The sequence below is a fragment of the Rhinatrema bivittatum genome, chromosome 3 (assembly GCF_901001135.1).
Source record: "Rhinatrema bivittatum chromosome 3, aRhiBiv1.1, whole genome shotgun sequence".
NCBI classification, from domain to species: domain Eukaryota; kingdom Metazoa; phylum Chordata; class Amphibia; order Gymnophiona; family Rhinatrematidae; genus Rhinatrema; species Rhinatrema bivittatum.
In genome coordinates, this window is record NC_042617.1 from 187,148,623 (window position 1) to 187,171,292 (window position 22,670).

The following is a 22,670-nucleotide window of genomic DNA, read 5'->3' on the forward strand; positions in this document are numbered from 1 at the left end:
TGTTACTTGTCATGGTTCACCTTCTGTAGTGGGCCAGCCCCCCCGACAGGCTCGCTGGTTCCCGGAAGACACGCCCAACTGACGAATGCTGCTACGCTGCGCCTAAGGCATTCTCCCGCTCCTTCTAGGCTCGCACGCGGGCAGCTGTGCTCCAGTTAAAGGGCCCGCAGTAGGAATTCTCAGTGGTGCATGGCTTAGACATCATCAAGCTGCCCTTATTAAAGGGCAGCTTAACCTGGGACCGTTGCCTCAGCTACAGGTCCATTCCCTGTCTGATGCATTCATTTCCTCTGTTTGCCTGCCTGTCTGCCTAGACCCGGACTGCCTTGGATATTCTGCTTGCCTGCCACCTGCCCAGACTCGGACTGCCTTGGATACTCTGCTTGCCTGCCGCCTGCCCAGACTCGGACTGCCTTGGATACTCTGCTTGCCTGCCACCTGCCTAGGCTCGGACTGCCTTGGATATTCTGCTTGCCTGCCACCTGCCCAGACTCGGACCTCCTTGGAGATTCTGCTTGCCTGCCACTTGCTGGATTTTGCTGTTCGCTGTCTGCCTGTCTAGGATTTCCTGCTTAACCCAGATTGCCTCACGGACTTGGCTTCTGCTGCCTCAACAAGCCCTGCCCTTGGATCGAGCCCTGCTCTCCGGTGTGATGCTCCATCTACTGATGGCAGCATCTTCGGAGCTATCTTTGAAGGGTGTTCCATCTTTTTGCAGCCAAAGGGTCCATGTAAGTAACAAAACCTCACAAAAATATAATCAATTATCAAATACAGAAAAACAGTAGAACCCAAAATTCTAGAAGAACATATCAAACATAAATTTTGGATTCAAATATAAACAATATTTCATCACCTTTTGATCTCTGGCAAAAAACCATCAACGAAATAGCCGATGATCTATGTCCTGAACAAGAAAAAAACTTCTACAAAAAAGAAAATTATTCAAAACAAAAGAAACCATGGTACAACAAAGACTTAAAATGCACCAGACAAACCCTAAGAAAATGTGAGAAGCAATGGAGAAAACCCGATCAACAGAAAACCTTGCAAAATACAAATTACAACTATCTAAATACCGAGAACTAATAAATAAAACAAAAAAGCAATACTATGCTAATCATATTCATGGACTAATCTACAACTCTAAACTTCTTTATGAAACAGTAAGAAACCTTATCAAAGATCCAACATCCTCCACTTCAAACAACTATGACTTCACAAAAACCTCATACAATGATTATGCAAACTATCTTCTGCATAAAATAAATACTCTCAGATCACAATTCTCCAATGACCATCAGATGGATAACTCAGAAACTCATCTACCAAACCAGAATGGACCTCTTTCAACACAGTATCAAAATTAGAAGTGAGATAATCAATAAAATGAAACCTGCATCCCACCCACTAGATCCTATCCCAGCTAATACCTTTAAAAAAGTAAACACCGTAATCATACCACTAATCACACCAATAATAAACCACTCCCTATCACAAGGAATAATCCCCAAGATGGCAAATAATCCCCAAGATGGCAAAGCAATCTATTGTGAAGCCAACTTTGAAAAATAAAACTGGAAAATGAGATGACTGGGACAACCGTAGACCAATCTCAAATTTACCTTTCATCTCAAAAGCTTTAGAAAAAGCAGTTTTATCTCAATTAGAAAATCACCTGGATGACAACAATATTCTATTCCCAAACCAATTTGGATTTAGAAAAAAAAACTTTCAACTGAAACTCTATTCATATCCCTAACAAACAACATACTAAAAGGATTTGATCATAATAAATTATATTTACTGGTACTACTAGACTTAAAAGCAGCATTTGACATTTTGGACCATCATCTACTCTGCCAACAACTAAAATTAATTGGAATTGACGGAAAAGTTCACAAATGGTTCTCTTCCTTCCTTAAGAATAGAACTTTTAAAGTAAAATTAAACAACCAATATCAGACATATTCACAATAGACACAGGAGTTCCACAAGCTCAGCACTCTTGATAACCCTATTCAACATCTACCTCATACCAATATGCACTCTCTTAGAAACTCTGAGCATGAAATTTTTCATATACACCGATGATATTCAGTTTTACATTCCATTCGATAAAACCTTTGAAAGAACTACAGCAACCTTAACAACAAACATGAGATCAATCCAACAAGAACTTTCTCTTCTAAAACTTACACAACACCAATAAAACTGAAATAATATGGCTAAGAAGAAACAACAAAAATCTCAAACAACCCACTCTCAACCTTGGAATAGCCAGTATTGCACCCTCAGATGACGTCCGTGACCTTGGAATACACATAGATAAAAACATCAACATGAAAAAACATTTAAGTAAAATAATGAAATCTGGGTATTCCAAACTCAGAATCTTGCACCATCTAAAGCCATTACTTACCTTCCAAGACTTCCACACAGTCCTACAATCTTTGATATTTTCAAACCTGGACTATTGCAACTCACTTCTGTTGGGCCTTACCGCAAGCACTATTAAACCACTACAACTTCTCTAAAATGCTTCAGCAAGACGCCTTACAGGAACTAGAAAATTTGATCAATTATCCCTTCTCTAATCAACCTTCACTGGCTTCCAATAAAGTTCAGAATCCATTACAAAGTATTATCCCTCATCTTTAATATTATAAACAACTATGATTCACCTCCTCCAGGAATAACAATAAAAAGCTACAACCCGCAAAGAGATCTCAGATCTCAAAACAAAAATCTTCTTACAATTCCTTCAAATCTGAACACTCATCTAACCCAAATAAGAGAACGAATGTTCACAATAGCAGGACCCAAACTATGGAACAAACTGCCCGAATCAATAAGACTGTTAACGGAAAAAAAGAAATACAAACAAGAACTTAAAATCTGGCTCTTCAGAAAAGCCTATGAACTTATGTAAAGAAATATCAAATAATCCACTTAATGAACATTATTATTCCAGAAATTTTACTTCTTCTCAGCACAGCAAATAATAATGGACTAAAATCTATTCAAAACTGAAACAGTAATAACATAGGGAGGAAAGGCATTGCGCTCGATTACTGTCCTGGGTAACCCCCCAATGAAAATGCAACAACCTGATGGCTTTAAAATAGGCCGCAGTTTAATGACAAACTAACCCGAGCCCTTACAAGAAATGTAACCATAACATAACCCCTCCCCCAATGCCCCCCTCCCCCACCCGTTGCCTTGGTCCTCCACCACCTTAATTCCCAATGGTGGAGCTGCCCCCCCCCCTCTTCCACCTGCTCCGCCTTGAACCAGCAAGAGCAAGCTCTACCATGAACCTTAGCCCCACGGTTCTCCGGTCATCCTGTGTAGCAGCCCCCCCAACTACACGAGGCACTTCCCTCCTCCACCGACCAAATTGCCCCCCCCCCCCCCCCCCAACATTCCAACATAACATGGGCTCGGGTTTACCGCCACTAACAAACCAACCTAGTTGGCTTGTTCCCCCACTGTGGCCTGGTTACCATTTGCTAATCTCTTTCTCCAAACCCTCTTGTAGTGCATTGTTAAACAGGTCTATCCCTACTTCCAAGAGATGGACCCTGTCACCACAAAACAATCCTGCTTCTACCTCCCAAGACCAAGAGTGTCTTACCCAAAATCCCCCTTCCCATCCCATCTACTTCCCCATTTGCCTATTTAATTTTTTGACCCCCGAGTTCCAAATTGCTTTTTCCTTATTCCTCAACTGGACTATAATGTCTGATCAACCCACTCGCACCTGAGGCCACCTAATCATAACCTGTGCCAGATCCTTCTTGATATAGGTGATTAGGGCACGGCACGTTTTAGAACCGATGTCATTGCCGCCCAAATGGATAAGCAGAATGTTCGGTGTACCCCACATTTCAATTCTCTCTTGTAGAAATGGCAGCAAATCGTCCCAGTGCATGCCCCTCCGACTGAACCATGCCAGTTCCCATCCCATGCGTTCCAGATCCAAGTTTTCCCCATAAGGGCGTTTCAAGGCTCATCTCTGTGCTCTATGAATAAACGAATGGCCCACAATCCAGGCACATCTGGTCCCATGCCTTCTCCCCAAAAGCTCTGAAACAGAAGACACATCAAAACATTCCTCCTTTTTTTTTATCGCCCCCCCCCCCCCTTTGCTTACCCGCTATCCTGCTCCTCCTTAATCATCCTTCTTTCCCATCCTAATATACCCCCTAAAAGCATTGGACTTCCATCTCCCTATGCTTTGTATGCCTGTGTCTGGCAACCCAGCTTCAGCCACTGACGTCACCGCCCCAATCCAAAAGGAATGCAAAGTATACCTCCGAACATCCCTGCCATCCTTACTGACTACCTGACTTAAGACCTGTGCAAACTGATATCTTGTCAACCTACCCGACTTAAGACCTGCGCGAACTGATATCTTGTCAACGCCGACCCATCTTCGTGTACTAGGAAGGAACCCTCCACACAAGGATGTCTCCACAAATATTCTAATGCAGTCTGCACTGGGCATGCTAATTCACACCCTGCTGGTAACAGCTTGATGTATGATCCTCTCCCTGTTTGATCTGTCTTGGACTTTGGGAGGAACAGCGATACCGATGTTGACGACACCCGAACACACTGTACCGTAATAACTTTTTCTTTCATACTATTTCACGAGTGAGCCACTAATTCGCTAATGCGCATGGCACCGAAAAATGCCCTTGAGAACGCCACTCGAAATAATGCCACCTCAAACCCGGACCAGGATACCTGCACTAACTGCCCCGAGACCCTTATCAGATCTTCATATCGAATCGGTAACCGTTTGTCCCTGCAGTTACTTAAAGCCCTTGTCAGCCCCCAAGTACCCTCCTCAACCTGAAACTCTGCATGGGGTTACCCCATCCCTTCAACTTTTGGAAAAAGGAGAAACCGGCCAGTTGTGATCTAACTGTGGCCACTGAATAACCCGATTGTTTTGCCCACAACACGAAACCCACCAAAGACCCTTCTGACACCTGACCCCCAGTCCACCCCCTTGCTGTAAAAAACTCGTCACCACTGCACTTCCTTTTAAATATGCCCCCCACATATTAGGGGCAACAGAGCTCTGAATCAATGCCCACTCGTTGTCCTCCTTTGCTTCCTGAAAATGACCGCCATCCTTCCTGCGCCTAGAGCATCTCAAACCTTACATGAAAAAAGAAATAATCATCTTCCTTATATCTATGCTATTCTATGATGCCCTATGACACCCCCCTTTTTTTTTTAACGCCCTGTTCCCTAAATATTTAAAATGGCGACTTCCCACTCTTAACACTCAAAACTCTTACCATACCCCTACTCCCCTAACCCTTACCCTCGCTGCCTAGTCTTGCAATGCTGAGGAAGTTATCTTACCTCAATTTGCCCCTTTACATATCCTGGTCTAAAGGACATACGCCTGCCCCCTATTTCCCCCTGAGTTATTCCACCCTATCCCCCCACCCTCCCCCCGATGCCCCGTACCCGCTCAGCTGAGTCCTTCCCCTCTGCAGGGCAATCTGCAGTTGGCCTTATATTTTTTGCCCTTTCATAGTCACCTTTGCATTTGCCTGGGTGCATTTGGCACTGGGGTGTGCACCATTGCATACCGTGTGAGCATGTCTGAACTTGCACTCTGGAAATAAGCAGGTAGCTCTGTTGTATCTCCAACACATGTCATTGTTTGCTGGTTACCCTTTTTTCTCTATGTTCCCTTGACTGCTGCCTCCCGGCCTTTTGTCCACTCACACATTGCTGCTGGCCCCCCCATTTCCTCCCCCTGAACTGCCCATTCCCCCTGTCCCTGTCTTGCCTTGCCTCGCACTCTTGTTGGTCTTCTGAGTAAGCCATAAGTTAATGTCCTGTGTGCCCCAAGACATGAATCTATTGCCCGCCATCTTTTCCCTGAAATTTTCGTCATAGTTGAGCCAAGCCCAACCTTGCCTGGTACCCTCTCCCATAACTCAGTCAAAGATGCCAGCGCTGGGTGTCCCATATCTTGGCTCGGCCCTAGTCCACTGGTACGCACCACTCTTCGCTTAGCACTGGAGTCCGTGGAAGACTCCGTCGAAGAACTGCTATCCGTAGAGGAACTTGAAGAACACCTGCCTCTTTTTGATCCTTTTTTCCGCCTCTTGTTGCCACAACCCTCCCTCTCTTTACCTCCTTCTGCACTGGGTATCATGCTCCTTGCTGCTTCTCTGCTTCCTCTGTCCTGAGAACCACCACGCTGCATTTCCTGTTCGGCGTACTCCGGCTGTCTCTTCCTCCTTGCTTCGCTCCTCAATGGCCCTGGATGCTCCTGCTCCCTTGTGCCTGCAAAGACAAAAAGACCAACCAAAGTACCCGCCCCAGACTCCCTTTGTTGTACCCCCTCCCTTCTGACCCTGACAGTGGTTCGCCTCCTATCATAGTCACCTCATATCTTTGCCTGGCAGTAGCCTGGCCACCCCCCCCCCCCCCACCCCCGGCCCTTCGCCCAGGCTGGCCAACCCCTGAAACCTTGCTCACCTGCAAAAGGTTCGTAAGGGGACCCATGCACCTGACCTTGCCTCCAACCCTCTCGTCTCCCTGCTGCCTCCTCCGGTCTAGCACTACACTCACCGTATACCTTGTCAGCTGCCTGTCCATCTTGATCGTTTCCTCCACTCCTGCACATCCCGAAGCTATGTGGGCTCCCACTTCTTCCCCGTTCTGTTTCTCCTCATTCTGGGCTCACATCATCTCCTCTTGGCCTCCCCCGTCGCACTCCATTTCCGCTGAGCCTTCGCGACCCTGCTTGCCTTGTCCCTCACCGATCCGGTCTCCCGCGTACCTCACTGCCACACCAGACCCCTTGGCGTGTCGCTGCCTGCTGAACTCTCTCCTCCGGTACCTCAGGTCTCTGGTCGCTGGCCCAAGGGGTCCCTGCATGCATTATTGAAAACCTATTTACTAAGGCTCATATGGGTAGATTTTAAAAGGGCCGCACATCTGCCCATAAATGTGCATATCTCGCTGTGTGCAAAGATATGCGTTATTTTATAAAGTATGGGGTAGATTTTAAAAAAGGATGCACCATTTTAAACATGTTATAAAATCCTGGTCGGCGTGCACAAGGGGGGTTATAATTTTGCGAATTCACGTGGCAACGCATTGTCGGGATTCCCCAGTTCCCTTCCAGTCCCTACCCCCTACCCTAACCTCCCTTCCCCTTCCCCTATTCTACCCACCCCCTATCCCTGTCCTAGCCCCTCCCCCATTTTTTAAACTTACCTTTTGCTCCTGCAAAGGAGCAGGAGCAAGTTGCGCACGCTGGCACCCTGCCGGTGTGCGATCCCCCGGCACAGCAGCAAATGGCCACTGTACCGGGCACCTCTAGCCCTGCACCGCCCCTCTGCCAAGGCCCAGCTCTTGAGCGCGTAACAGGTTTCGCGTGCGGCTGGGCCCCTTTTAAAATGCGCGTGGTGTGTGCAAGGACCGGTCATGCGCATAACCCCTGTGTTTTATGCACACGAGCCATTAAAAATCTGGCCTTATATGTGTAGGTTATAAAATACTCTTCATGTACATATGTCTGCAGCTCTGTGCACATATCTTACACACAGTTCGGGGGGGAGAGAGAGTTCTAAAACTCTGTAATGATGTCAATTTTACAATGGATACCTCTGATGTGTGTTAAACACCACCCCCTCAACCCCAACCCACCTCCTGAAAACTCACCTTGAATCAAAATGCCCCCTTACAATGGTCCATATATAGAGTATCAGACTGAGCCTTATAAAAAGCCTCTCTCCCCCCCCCCCCCCGGCTCTTACACCTACTAATGAGCTGTAGCAAAGTGGCACGGGTAACATATGCCCGCTGGCTGAGGAAAATAAGGGCTACGCCTGTCAGTTCTGGAATGCCCATGCCCTGCCCCTTTTCGGCCTACTTTTTCTGGGCTCATGAACATTGATATACATGTGCCCTTCTCAGCTATTTAAAATTTGTGTAGCTCCTGCACGGCCCACTTACGTGCGTATGTGGCCGTTTTTGCACGTGCAAGGCTTTTAAAATCTGTCTCATATTGGGGCGGATTTTAAAAGCCATACGCGCATAAATCCAGCTGGATTTACGTACGCGGGAGGGTTACGCGCGCCAAGCCTATTTTACATAGGCCGGACGACGCGTGCAAGCCCCAGGACGCACATATGTCCCGGGGCTTGAAAAAAGGGGCAGGGTGTGGACGGTCTGGGGCGGGGGGGTTTAGGTAGGGCTGGGGGGTGGGTTAGGTAGGGGAAGGTGGGGGTGGAAGGAAGCGGCGTCGGAGGGAACAGGGAAAGCCATCGGGGCTCCCCTAGGGCTCAGCGCACACAAGGTGCACAAGTGTGCACCTCCTTGCGCGCACCGACCCCGGATTTTATAACATGCGCCGGGTTTTGCTTGCACAAATCTACGCCAGTGCGTAGGTACTAAAATCTGGCCCATTGTGCATAATTTGCATGTGCGTTAGCATTACCTCTGAAGTTCCCAACAGTAACCATATTGCACATGTGAATTAGTGTTACCTCCTTTGCAAGGGGGAGAGGGTCACCTTCAATTGCTACATGGGTGGGAAATACCGGCTGCAGCACCAGAACAGAGTTCTTCCATCATGGAATGGCTTCTGCTAGAGGGCTCAAGGGGAGTCTCGCAGTAAAAAAAAAAAAAAAACAAACCCCAAAAACTTTATTCCACACCCAAAATTGTGCTCCAAATAAGAGATAAAAGTTATTTAAAGGCCTAGAATAACAATCTAGTTAGGAAAAAATAATCAGCAAACATTTTCAATGAAATTCAAGAAGACAGGAAATATTTCAACATTTCACCTCACTGCTCTTCAGCCCATTCCCAATTCTCCTGGGAAATCCTCAAAATTTCCACACCATCCTTTTTCATTCTTTCTTCTTAATCCAGTTGTTCCATCCAATTCGCAGTCTTTCACGGGTGCTCTTCTCTCTCCTCCGGCTCTACAATTGGAAAATTGTAAATAGAGACCAGACCTCTTTCCTTCAGTTTACTTACAAATGAGCTTTCCACGGTTGATTAGTTATTCCCAAGGACTGAGAGGTCCTTATCCGCCCAGGTGGCCACAGCTAGTATTGGAGCAAACTTTCTGTGTCTACTCCAGGAGATCCCAGCAGTTCTTCACTACTCTTTTCACCACTTTCTCCAAGAACTCCAGCTTTGGTTTCCCCAAATAACTCCCCTCTGTGCCTCATGAAAGCACTTTTATGTACCTACTAAAATCCATCCTCTCTGGGAAAAGGTACCCTGTGGTAGCTTGGGAGTGGTCACAATTTGGGAGAAGAGCTGGAGGGTGATGAGGTGGGGGACTCCAACAAGTTCTCCAGAAAATACTTTACTATTTTGATTCTGTCAAATACTTTGCTATTTTGATTCTGTCAAATTTGAGCAATAGATATAAACTCTACCTGGACGACATTCAATTTTTTGTTCAAGTCTGTCCTTCCTGGAGCGATACTGTCAAACTGATTAATCTATGCCTATTTTCCATCAAGCGATGGCTGTTTTTCAATAAATTATCTTTGAACATTGCTAAAACTCAATGTGTCCAGATTCAATGTGTTAGGGCCTCTGGCCGCGGCTCCCTGCACTCGGGCGCTCCCTCTTACCACTGCGGCGCAGCTTCCAGTTTGGCAACATGGGCAGCCAGCCACTCTCGGGGCGCTCCCTCTTGCTCCTCTTCCCGAGCGCATCAATAGGCCCATTCGCCCAGGCCTCTCCGATGAGCTGCCATCCCCGGTGCAGGCCCCGCCTTCCCTGGGCCTGCGTGCGCGTTCCTGTTCAAGATTTAAAGGGACCTCGGCAGGAAATTGCCGTGGCCCCTTCTCTTGTCCTGCCCAGCCTTTTTCCTACTTAAGACAAGGTTTGGCTCTCAGACCTTGCCTTGGCTTCAGCTTTTAAGGTCTCGTTCCTGTTCCTCTGCGGAGGATTGCGCCCTTACCAGAATTCCTGATCTTCAACATTCTGGATTCCGACCCTTGCTTCATCTCCTGACTACAAGATCTGCTGCCTGTCCTGACTTTGCCTGGAAACCCAACCAAGAGATCTGCCTCCTGTCCTGACTTACGTCTGGAAACCCGACCACAAGATCTGCTGCCTGCCCTGACTAATGCCTGGAATCACGACCACGAGATCTGCCGCCTGACCCGACCTACGCCTGGCTTTCTTCAATGTGCACTGCGGCAGTTCAGCTTCTGGACTCTCTGTTGGATTCCGTCCAGCCTCATCTCCGCAGCCTTCAGAGACCCCATGTAAGTCCAGCCAGTCCTGGTACCCAAGGGCTCAACCTGAGGGGATCAAGGGCTGGTAGTGGTGCAGCTCCAGTGGGTTCTCTGCTCCAGCCCGGCCTCGCCTTCCGACGGTGGGGACCTGTGGGGGCTCCCTCCACAAGTAGCGTCAACTACACCTCGGGCAAGGGGTCCACCTGCCCAACCACAACACAACGTATCCACTCCAAGATTTTGCTGTCTTCTATTTCCATTGATAATACCTCATTTTCATTAAACACCCCAACACGCAACCTTGGTGTGCTAGTTGTCCCTTTATTATCTTTTCGCTCTCATGTTAAAAATATCATAAAGTCTGGTTTCTTCAAACTGAGAATTTTGTGTGGTCTTAAACATCTTTTGGAAAAAGCTGATTTCCGAACGGTAGTTCAAGATTTGATCTTCCCCATAGTAGATTATTGTAACTCTGTTCTACTAGGTCTACCTGCAGTAACCCTAAAACCTTTACAACTACTGCTCAGTGCAGCCGCATGTCTCATCTCTGGAACCAGAAGATGGGATCATATCATTGGTTACCCATCAGTGAACGCATTAAGTACAAAACTGCATTCATTACCTATAAATTGATTTCTGACTCTGTTTCTTCATGGGGCAATCCTTTATTATATCTATATTGCCCCAGGTGACAACTTCGCTCTTCACAAACAGGTCTTCTTGATGTGTCTTCTCTATCCCATGCCAGGCTGTGTACAACCAGGGACAGTGCTTTTACTGTTGCGGCACCTATTTTATGGAACACTTTCTGACGTCACCCTGGGGCCTTCCTAAACCTTCTGGCCCTTTGATGAAAGGAGCCTCCCTCAGACCCAGAATCCCTTGCTAGGCTACTTCTTAAGGAGGACCGGGCCAGATAGTTGTGGCCAATCTTTTAATGCATTCTGGGGAAGCTTTCCATACTCTTACTCACATATCCGCTATCAATAATTGTTCTCTACACACCTCCATAAACCTCCCCCCTGCTGGAAAGTTCCACACCTTAATAATAGCTCCATTCTAGTGAAGCCTAGAAGGGTTTACATTAGTATAAAAAAATTAAAAGATGCATTACACCTTACATTGGGTTTACTGTCCAACATTAATACCTACAAGGTTTAACATAGCTCTTCTTACAAGAGAGCATCGTTCATTAGGAATGCAGCATTAATGTGTGACAGTAGTCCCAGCGAAATCCCCTTTCCTCCCCTGAAAATGCCTGGTGGAATTTCCTGTCCCCCACAACGACGAGCCCCCACAATCTCATCCACTCATCCTCTTCCCACTGTCTCCAGTGAAGTCTTTACCAGTTGATTCCCCTCCTGCTGGCAAAGCACCAAAATACAAAATGACACCGGAGACTCTGGGATGGGGGTGGGGGGTGTTATACATGTTGCTTTGCAAAGTTTAGGGGATCTAACATAAATACTTGAGTAGTGAGTCTTTAGAATTGGAGAAAGAGATCTTTGTATATTTTATCCTTTTCCCCCATCCAATCCAACCAGCACTGTGTGGGAAAGTGCTGCAGCAGCAGAACAGGCCTGACTGATGATCAAGGCAGATAGTCATAGTCGTAACAGTGTGACAGTCTCATAGACTCTGCCTCATACTGCTTGCTTTGCTTAGAATTGAATAGAGCTAGCAAGTCAGCTGGTCAGTGCTTAGTGGGATAGCCAGAGCCAGCTTGCATGATCCACTTTCCTTGTGGTTTTTGTGATTGATTGATCCACTACCACCAGACAGGCAAGGGCAGGGAAGTAACCAGCAAAGATAAAAGCACTCCATTTCCTCCCTTTTGGAGTCCAAACATAAAGGGTCAGACCTCGCCTACATATACTTATTTGGGAGGAAGTTGAGGAACAGATAGTGTGTTTGTTGGCCTCTAAGTCAGTGCTTCTCAACCCAGTCCTTGGGGCACACCTAGCCAGTAAGTTTTTCAAGATATCCACAATGAATATGCATGAGATAGATTTGCATCCAGTGGTTTTGATGTTATGTCATTTTTTAATATGTTATGGATTTTATTATGTATGTTTTATTGTTAGCTGCCTAGGGCTTTGTGCACAGGCGGTATATAAATAAATGAACCATGGGTTGAGAAGCATTATCCTAAGTGACTTTCACAGGCAAAATTACATTTTGGTCAAATTTTCCCTGTGAATATCAATGCTGCAGTAATTTTTATCAGATCTTTACAAAACCCCTGTATAAATTCAGATGCAGGTTTCTAGTGAACCCAAGTCAAATCTACTGTTATGCCCATCGGTCACAGTCAGCTGCGACCGCATGTACTTACTTCCTGCACTGCTTTCCTGCCCTCCCGGGGTTGCTTGGGCCAGTCTTCACCACTGCATTGCCCAGGACTCCTCATGGCGGCCTGAACACCGCCGCCATCTTCCTCGACTTTAGGCCTTCCTAGGCACATGAGCGCGCCAGCAGGCCCTCCTTTGAAGCCTCCTCGGCGGGAACCTCAGGGGCGTCTCTGGTTGATGACATCATCAGACCAGTGTATTTAAACTCCACCTTTGCCCTCAGCTAGCCGACTTGGCAACAAGTTCCATTTGTCTTCAACTACTGCCTACGTGTTCCTGAGACCACACTTCGTGCCTTGGATTTGGACCCTGTCTGATACCTGCTCCTCGGGGGCCAGTGCATGCATTGGGGACTCACTCTCCTTGCCTACCCCGCTCCTCGGGCTGGCTCTGCATCTCCTGGGTTCTAACCTGCAAGGCCTCCTGTTCCTCGGGACTACCTCTGGGACACCTCAGCTATCCGTGAGTTGTACAGTAGGACTTCCCCGCTCCTCGGGATTGCACCTGCAACCTGAACAAGACTGTCCGCACCTCCCGCTCCTCGGGGTAGCTATCTCCGGCTTGCCTGGGACTTGCGCACTTCCCCGCTCCTCGGGGTTGTGCCTATGTACTATATTGGGACTGCCTACACCTCCCCAGGCCTCAAGGGAGTGCTATGTCATCACTAGAGGCTCAGCTCGGGCTTCCCTGTCCTGTGGGCTGGCCTACGGCATTACATCATCATCCTACGCTGTGCAGCTCCTCCCTTTGGGGTTGCCCTCTGGAGTACCTCCTGATTGGCCAAGCCTCACGCCCCCCACTTTGTGGGCTGTGGGGTCCCTGCCCAGGTATAGCCTCCAGTCTACTCCCCACGGGGGTCCTCTCCTGGTGCCGCGGAACCTCTCCATTGCCTCACCCAGAGCTCTCCGCTGTCTCTGACTTTGCCTCCTGGCAGCGCAGACCTGTGGGGGTCCTTCCCACAGGTAGTAACAACTTGCACCTTGGGCCAAGGGCCCACAAATCATAACATCTACATTATTTTCCCAAACTCAAACCAGGTTGAAATCCACCTGGTTTGAGTTTGAATTGAATAGGTTCACACATCCCAATCTGCAATACCAAGGGCAATAGATAGTTTTAATATATGTTTCTTTCATATCTTGGTACAAAATAATTAGAACCAGATTAAATTTTGGCATATAAACATTTTCTCTCCACAATCTGGCTAGGGGGAACTCCATGAAGTTAGCAGGTAGCACATTTAAAACAAATCGGAAAAAATTCTTTTTCACTTAACTCACAATTAAGCTCTGGAATTCATTGACAGAGGATGTGGTTAAGGCAATTAATGTAATTGGGTTTAAAAAAGGTTTGGATATGCTCCTGGAGGAGAAGTCCTTAAACTGCTATTAATCAATAAGGAATAGTCACTGCTTGTTGCCATATTAGTAGCAAGTGATCTATTTAATATTTGGTTACGTGCCAGGTACTTGTGACTTGGATTGGCCACTGTTGGAAATAGGATACTGGGCTTGATGGACCCTTGGTCAGACCCAGTATAGCACATGTTCTTATGTATGTTCTTATATTAAAAAAAAAAAAGGCTACTACAAATTTTCAGGATATAGCTCCAACCAAAAATGCAAGAACTTTTGTTGTTAGCAGTCCAGTTCCAACTTTTCACGCTGACTAATGAGCCTTGCAAAGTTCAGATACTGATTACCGTTATGAGCATTAAGAGCTGCTGAGTTGTGCTAAACTTTGTAGTTTACCAGTGGGCCACTAATGTAATGCAGTGTGCCAGAGACCATCAAACATTGAGAGTTAAATGCCAGCAAAGGCACCACGCAATGTATATACCTCTTCCTAATGTGATGGTCTCATTCAGAACTTGGTTTAATTTTATTTTGAGCAATCTCTCCTCTGCACAGTACCATTTTTTGATACTACAGCCACTGTAAATATCTAGTAAAAGCTTTTGTGCTTTAGCAGGAAGAAGTAAAAAATGTGTGTATCTCTTTTATTTGCAGCGAATCTCACTGGAAGGCAGCAGGTATGTATGCTGTGTACTCTTTTTACCTGCAGTATTTATTTAAATGTGGATTTGAGTACCCACCTTTCCAAACCCAATCTCAAAATAAGTTACATTCAGGCATTTCCCTGTCTGCAGAGGGCTCACAATGTAAATTTGTGCCGGAAGCAATGGAAGGTGAAGTGACTTGCCCAAGGTCACAAGGAGCGACAGCAGGATTTGAACCTTGGCATCCCACCTGCTGCTCTAACCACTAAGCTGCTCCTCTACTCCTAGAAACAACCTATAGTGAAACTTCTTGCTAAGAAGTGCTATGAAATAATCATTTGATGTTTTCAGTACTTTACATCCAGCAGTATCTCGAGGTGCTTTGCAATCATGCTGAAGCTCTTTAGAAGTTGCCTTTATTTTCAGGCTACTTTTGGCAGCCTGGTTTAGCCCTTACTACACTGCACAGTTAGCCTCTAGTGTTACTAGACCAACTTCTGGTCAGCTTAAGATGTTTGTCTTCTTTTGGCTTTGTAACTCCCATCCCACAGGATGTGAAAGGGCCATGCTGCATTGGGAAAGGAGTTATCAAACGGACTTTTCACTAAGATTTCATGAGGGCATAGAGTTGGAACTTAAAAGTGAGCCCTTTAAGTGAAAAAGAGGAGCGACTTTATTTACTGCAGTACTGTAAGGTGGTTTGCCCACGGTTTTATCTCTGAGAGTCACTGACAGAACTGAGACATAAATATAAGAACCCCCATACCCACTCCTGCGATGATGATCATGAAACACATTTCCTGTCAAACATGTAAGAGGAACTGCTGAACTTTGCTGGTTGAATAGAATATGACCTGAATTCTTCCCCAGCTGGAAATCTTCTGTCTGAAATTCATGCCTGCTGCTGCTGTACTACAGAACAATTCTGTACTTTTCATGGCAGACCATACCCTAAGATCTCAGACCTGCTAAGATTGTTACTCAGTTGGTATTCTCCTTATCTCCAAAGAAGGGAACGACTGAGTAGGTCACACTGGAATTTAACCTGTGAACCTCAGGTTCTACATAGATACTGCATACAGTTAAAGATGGCAGAGCTGTCCCTCTAGCCTAATAAATATGCAAATAACTATTTAAGAAATGGAAATTAGGATTAGATTTTTTTTTAAACTATTTCACTTTTAGGAGGAATTGTATCAAGATTTATTATAAAACAGTTGAGAAAAAGCAACCATTGTGAATTGAGTAGCATCTTATGACCATATTTCAGCATGGTGAATCCCAAAACACCAACCGATGGCAAGCCAGCATTAATATTAAATGACTCTACAATGAATACTGGCCTCACTGTGTTTCATTAAGACAGCTGAACAAACTATAAGGAATCAACTAATGATTAATTTTTTAGTTAAAAACAAACCTTGGGTATTTTTGGTCTCTGCACCTTTTGTAAGTGGAGTAATACATAAGCCAGTGCTTCTCAAATCTATCCTGGGGGACCCCACAGCCAGTCTAGTTTTCAGAATATAAGCAATAAGTAGGCATGAGATCAATTTGCATACATTGGGAACACAGTTTATGTAGATTGATCTCATGCATATTCATTGTAAATGTCCTGAAATCCTGATTGGCTGTGGGGGGTCACCAAAAGATTTTGGTGCATTTTTAAACTGCTGAATGCCTCATCCATAGTGTGCATTGAAGTCCTCTAATGCATACTCCTATCATGTTATTGTCTACTTTGCTTACCTGACAAGTGTGGGGGAGAAAAAAAGAGGTGAGGAAGCACTGTAGGATAGTTCCAGTTAAATTTCCTTGCAGCATATAACTTATTTTGTTAGCACTGCAGCAAAAGAAAAAAATAAAATAAAATAAAATGTCATCATTTTGTGTTAAGATAAAAACTGACAGTGTTGCAGCTTCTCAACTTAGCCTCCGGGGTGTGTGTCAACTGCATTGAATTCTGTTAGAGTAAAATCTGTAGTGACATGGCTGTTTCCGCTCCCTGCAGGCAATGTGAGGGATCCTACTAGAAGACAGCTCACGCTTCCTGACAAACAAACCCCCTTTTCTACAAATGCCAATCACAGCTCTGCTTAATTGGAAGGCTGCATGGGAGTTTGAAGCATACTTCTAGCTCTGTGTGTTCTACTGCAAGAGTAAAACACTGAACACCCAAAGATGAAAATGTGTTTTTATATACTCTCTGTTCTCTTGGTTTCATTTCCTTTCTATGCAACTGTAAATTAACAGTGGAGTATTTAGAAATGGTTCTACATTTGTCATTGATTTGTATAAATATATACAGTATTGGACAAGGAGAGGGTGGGGACTTTGTATACATTCTTTTGTAATAACGGCGGAGAACATTGCGTGAAGTTTGAAGCAAAATGTTACGTTTATACATTCCTTTCGGCTTTTCTGCATTTTCCAATATAAAATAGCTCCATTTGTCTTCTGGTGCATCTGCCGCTCTATACAGGTTATTTATATTTGTGTCAGCCATCTCACTCATTGATTTTTTTTTGTTTGGAAGATCCTTGAATTGCTTCCAACATTAGCAAAATAAGGCAGGTCGCATAACTCACATAGCTGCCATATAAGAAGAAAACTCTTAATTGCAGCTGTATGGAAAGTGGCTTTCCTTTTAGCTCCTTTTAATATTTCATGCATTATTTTAAAAATATTCTGTTTACCAAGACCCTCATTTATATATATATATATATATATATTTTTTTTTTTTTGTAGAAATAATGATCCCAAACACTATACGGAAGGTTGTTTAAACCTCATTTCATCTAGGAATGCACTAAGCCAGAAAGGATCTTTGACATCTTAAATGGCTTTATCAATTCTTCGCCTCTTAGAACACAAAATAAGTTGTGTGTGTATATGCATATACTCATGCACACAAATAAAGAGCTGTGCATATATACACACACTGTACTTTTCATCTTACCCAGAGGTAAAACTTTGGGGTTTTTGAAGGGGGTGAGGGGAAAAGGGTTTGGAATATTTTGAGTACTTTACTGTAAATGAGCAATGATGCTCCAAACATATTTTGGATAAACCCCATCAATATTTTGAGAATATGACATTAAGATGTTCTTTATCTTATCTCATTTTTATGTAATTTCTGCAGAGAAATAAGTGATAGCCAGTCTTTGAAAGCATTTCTGCTCAGCCTCTTCCACCCCTATTGAAGACATTGATTTGGGAAGTGGCTGTGCTCAGTGTTGTCAGAAATCTTTACATCATCAAAAATACGATGTAAACTAGTAAAAATAGCTGAAGAGTGATCTCAGGAAAACCAGATTTTATTTTTTGACTTGGCTTTTTCCTCTTCTTCCTCCTTTTGGACTTTAAGCTCAGTTGGAACCAGGGGTAGGATATGGTGCAATGAGCCTTCATTTGCAACTCCTTGGAATTTGTCCCTGCTTTTCATAACCCTCAGTCATTAGCGTAGTAATAGTCCTTGGGCAGGCTTCATGTATTGGGGCTCCTGCAATCATGACCCCTGAATCAAGCCACTAGGTGTCGCCACTGTGCAATGACTGATTCCATCCACTCATGGGCTATGAACGCTGCCTTCTCCAGTCTGACCAACGCGGAGAGTGGAAGACCAGAGCCAGGAATTAAACCCAGGCTCCCCCCCCCCCCCCCCCCATGGCAGTGTACAGAAAATGGCCAACCCAGAAAAGAGAGTTAAAAAGAGGTGACCCAGCCATAGGGGAAAAAAATGCACAAATTTTATTCTAAACAAATGAAAAAGAAACATAACCCAATATCCTTGGCAGGGAAGGGCTTGGGGGTAGGGAAATGAAATATGTAGAGAGGAAAGCTGGCACTTTGTTATATTCTAAGATCTTTATGTCTGTAGAGTGCACAGTAGACTGAATCTGATTATGCGACTCAGACTCCTGAAGATTTGGAATGCTTTTTCCTGATTTTTTTTTAAATTAAAAAGTCTCTGGTTCTAGTGGCCTCAGGCAGATATCTTGTAAAAAGGCACAGGGGATATTTTCAGTTCATGTCTGTTGCATTTGGCCAAGTCATTTTTGTCAGCAGCGCAAAAATCAACAAGGCATGTTAAGCTGTGTCAGTACAGTTGCTTCTGCTCTTGTGGTATGGAGGTTTGCATACCAAATTCCAAATAAAAGTGCTTTATTTCATCAGGTGCCAAGCTCCTGTACTCTTCTCTGTAGCAGTGGTACAGCTTGCTTCTCAATTTTTGTGGCTCAGTCCTGTGGCCCATGGAAGCCCAAAGGTATCTAATGATTTATTCCTTTTAATTGTATGTTGAGAGGATGGGGAGGTTATATATGGTGGTTTTGAAATTTCTAAGTACTTGCTTTTCTAGGCTGTAAAAAAAAAAAAACCTTGTAAAAGCACATTCACTTTTTTCCCCATATTTCTGCTTAATTGGTTGAAGTAGCAGTGCCTCTTGCTTATGGCAAACTTTAATTTTGTTGTGAGTGGAATGGATAAAGCCCATAAAGCAATAATGCAGGAGAAGAACGGGAAGTATTTTGTGTAAAACAGAGCCAGCAAAAAAAATTAGCATTTAAATAAAATGGGTGCTCGGAAATTAGTTGTGGGCCCCTAGGTTGTCTCCTCTGTTCTCCTCCACTTATTTCCACAATATGAGGTAATACCATTTTATTGGACTAACTTTAATGTATTTCTTGACTAGCTTTTTGAGAGTTAATATTCTCTTCTTCAGGTCAGAATAAAATGAACAGAGGATGGTAAGGCTGCTCTCTAATTCCAGCAAAATTGAATATTGCTGTGAGCAAAAGCCATGGCTTGCATTTGACATTGCATACAATCTATATATATATTGCTGACACCTGTGAGGTAGGTAAAAACACAGTTATGTGGCAAATAAATCTGTATGCAGAAATTGTGGACCATTTTGGCACAGGTATATGGCAGAAGCATTTTATGTGCATTTAATCTTAAGAATGTAATACATCCCCTGTGCAACCACCTTGCCCAGGGAGATACTGTATTGGTAGCTTGTTCCCCATATTCTTCTTTATTGCCCTGGGGGTTTTGATTGATTATTTACCATACAACCTTACGATAGGGTGATGCTTCTGTTATCGTGATTAAAAACCCAGCAATCAGATTAAAAGGAAACTGTTGCCGCTCCACCTAAAGATGAATTACAGTAACGTAAACATATAATTTAATTCCCAGAATCTGGATTGGCTGGTCAGTTCAATTGCTCCCACGGCATACCAACCTGTTTTAAAATAATCAAGAACAAATCTATACTCTAAATAACTTTTTTTTACACAGGAACATCCCAAAATAGGCTGCTTAAACCTCATAGGTTCTGTGAACGGATTCCAGAGGAGACGAGCTAGGAGAGTCTATTGGTTAAAGGCCAGGAATTAATAACATATTTTTCCTCTTCTATCTGGTTACATCTCCAATAGTCCCACGGTTCATCCTGATTTCTCACAAACTGAAGACCTTTTGTCCTTTGGCGTTGGTAAGAGGCAGACTGGAGGCAACACTGTGAAAGTCTTAGAAGGTTTTTGTTTGTGGCATAAGTATTTCAGAAACAATTTAAAATAAAGTTTTACAGAAGAGGATAGCCTTCCCCTTACCTTTCTACCTCAGATCCACCTTCCTTTGTAGTATTGGAACTGATTTACACTGCTGTATTGTGAAAGAATACTCAGCTTACACAGTGGCACAGCGAAAGCAGACATCAAGCAAAACAAAAAACCTTTGACCGATAAAAGATCTCAGCGGTAGATTTTGGTAGCTTGTGTATTCTGTTATTACATTGAGAGGTTATACGTATAATCATTTTTCTGTGCCTGTGTTTGCCAATTTCTCCTTCTCTGCTACCTTGTAAAAGCTGCTTAAAACACTACATTGTAAACATCTTTCTCTGGTGATCAATAAAAGGAATATATTAAGTAACATTAAAAAAAAAAAAAAAAAAAGCATGTTGTGTTTTTTATTTATATGGTAATAGTCATCACAATATATGTTAACATGCTTATGCACATTTCATACTGAATAATATTATTTAGCACCAGACTTATCTCATTCACCTTGGATTGAAGAAAAATACGCTATTTAGAAAATTGTTTTTGTCCTGTAGTTTCAGACCTCATGGGGCATTTATGACAATATAGACGAAAAAATATTCTGCAGTAAATTGGTAGATGGTTTTCTTCATTTTTCTTTTTCTGTTGTCACATTGTCTGCAATCTTTCTTTGCTTGCATGACAGATTTTAAATTTAAACAACCTGAGGCTGACCACAAAAAAGGCGATCTGTGTTTTACAAATAAGATTCCAATGTTGTTGAATTTTAGGGTTGTGCATTAATCTTGTGCTGCCTTTGGTACAGAGGCTGCATTTTTCCCTCCAGTCTGGCTTTGTATGTTCAATCTAGGATAATTTGGCTTATCAGCAAGAGTATTTCATCACATTCAAACTGTGCACCTAGTACCTTGGCTGTATAAATGAATTATTTTATCCCCATTACATTTTCATTTTCCAAAGAAAATATTTCATTTTAAATCAGGTCTATTTGATCTGTATCTGATGTAAACAGATGTCTTGAAATGCATAATACATACATTCTAGTAGGAATATAGCATTGGTTTATCTGATTTTCTTTCAACTCTGACAATTGAGTTTACAAATGTTATATGAAGTAGCTGGCTTTCTAATATGTTTTGTGGGCTTATACCTGATTTAAAGTGACAGCCTTCTCTTTTTAATGTAGCCCCCTATTTTAGTGGAACCTTTGAAGGTAGGAGGCACACTCAGCATCAAAGATAGAGCCATGGCAAAATCCCCCTAAACCCTGCTGTGGATTCTCTGAATGGGGGTACGATAGACCTCCAGGCCCAAAGTGTAGATTAAATGTCTCTTTCTGTGGGTGCCTCAAGCTCTTAGCCTCCCTACTGGTAAGTGCCAATAACAGGCTGCACATTCAAGCAAGATGTTATAAAATAAAAAATGTACTGTTCAGCTCGTTCAAGGGTAATCAATTGGTACCAAACTCATTTTCTTCTTGTTGCATTCATAATCTCATGAATAAATAAACTGCTATTTAATTGTGTCTATGATCCCTTGATCTTTTTATCAGGGACCCCTGTCTTTCCCTGGATGGAAAGTTGGCTACCTGGAGTTCTCTGAAATGAGTCCTTCTATCCCTTACAGATCTTGCTTGATCCAAAAATCTCCAAACCTCTCCTTTCCTGTTCTTCTAGCTGAAACTCCACTGTGGTGCCCCATTTTCTTCCTCTCTCCTCCCAGTTCTTGATTCCAGGTGGTATCCAATCCTTTTCTCAGTGGTTCTTTTAGATGAGTCAGGGATCTTTTTGTCTAAAGGACCCAAAAGTACTTCAAAAAAGAGAAACATTCTTCTCTTTCCTACTCTCCTGTCTCCTAGGCATGAAGGATGAACATAAACCTTCCTCCTAAATAAAAACCACAACACTTCCAAAATCAATAAGATCACAGACTCCAACCACTGGATATAGGGCAGCAAATTGATGCAGTTGTTGACTATCCTTTTCAGCAAAGGGATTTTAGCCTATACCATGAAAGAACAGAGGAAATATAAAATCGGATCCTTCTCATCCAACTTCAAACAAACAAATGCCACACTGAACCTGGAGGTAAGCTCCTAATATGTAGGCAGGAAGCTGTCATTATAGCAGCCTCCAATGGGGATGATATGGTGAGATGGCACATTCCTCTAACCCAGTGTCACTGCTTCCCAAATCTTTCAAGCCCAAGGCACACCTGCATTGACAAAAATGTTTTGTGGCACACCAACCTCCACAGAGTAGGAGAGGACTCACCTGCCAAACAGTGAGCTAGGGAAGCGCTGAAAGTGTCATCAGTTGCTCTTTCACATTTTAATGCAGGGAGAGAGGGAAAAAGACACAGTGCAGTAATGACTCAGGGACTTGTGAAATTAACTGATATGCTTGTGTTAAGGGTAAGAGGGCCCTGGTTGCTTCTCCACACCATCAGTTTCTCACCATGAACAGACTTCTGAATTCTAGCTCCCTCCATATGCAGG

At 43.9% G+C, this 22,670-nt stretch overlaps 1 protein-coding gene across 1 annotated transcript in view; it reads left to right on the forward strand.

Annotated features, from left to right (window-relative positions):
* Nucleotides 1-21,698, forward strand: part of UTRN (utrophin) — a 1,458,479-nt gene extending 1,436,781 nt beyond the window's left edge. Inside the window, exons 75-76 of the mRNA XM_029594027.1 lie at nucleotides 14,614-14,636; nucleotides 16,615-21,698. Coding sequence (XP_029449887.1) covers nucleotides 14,614-14,636; nucleotides 16,615-16,623 — 32 coding nt within the window. The 3' untranslated portion in view covers nucleotides 16,624-21,698. The remainder of the gene's footprint in view (nucleotides 1-14,613; nucleotides 14,637-16,614) is intronic.
* The last annotated feature ends 972 nt before the right edge of the window (nucleotides 21,699-22,670 follow it).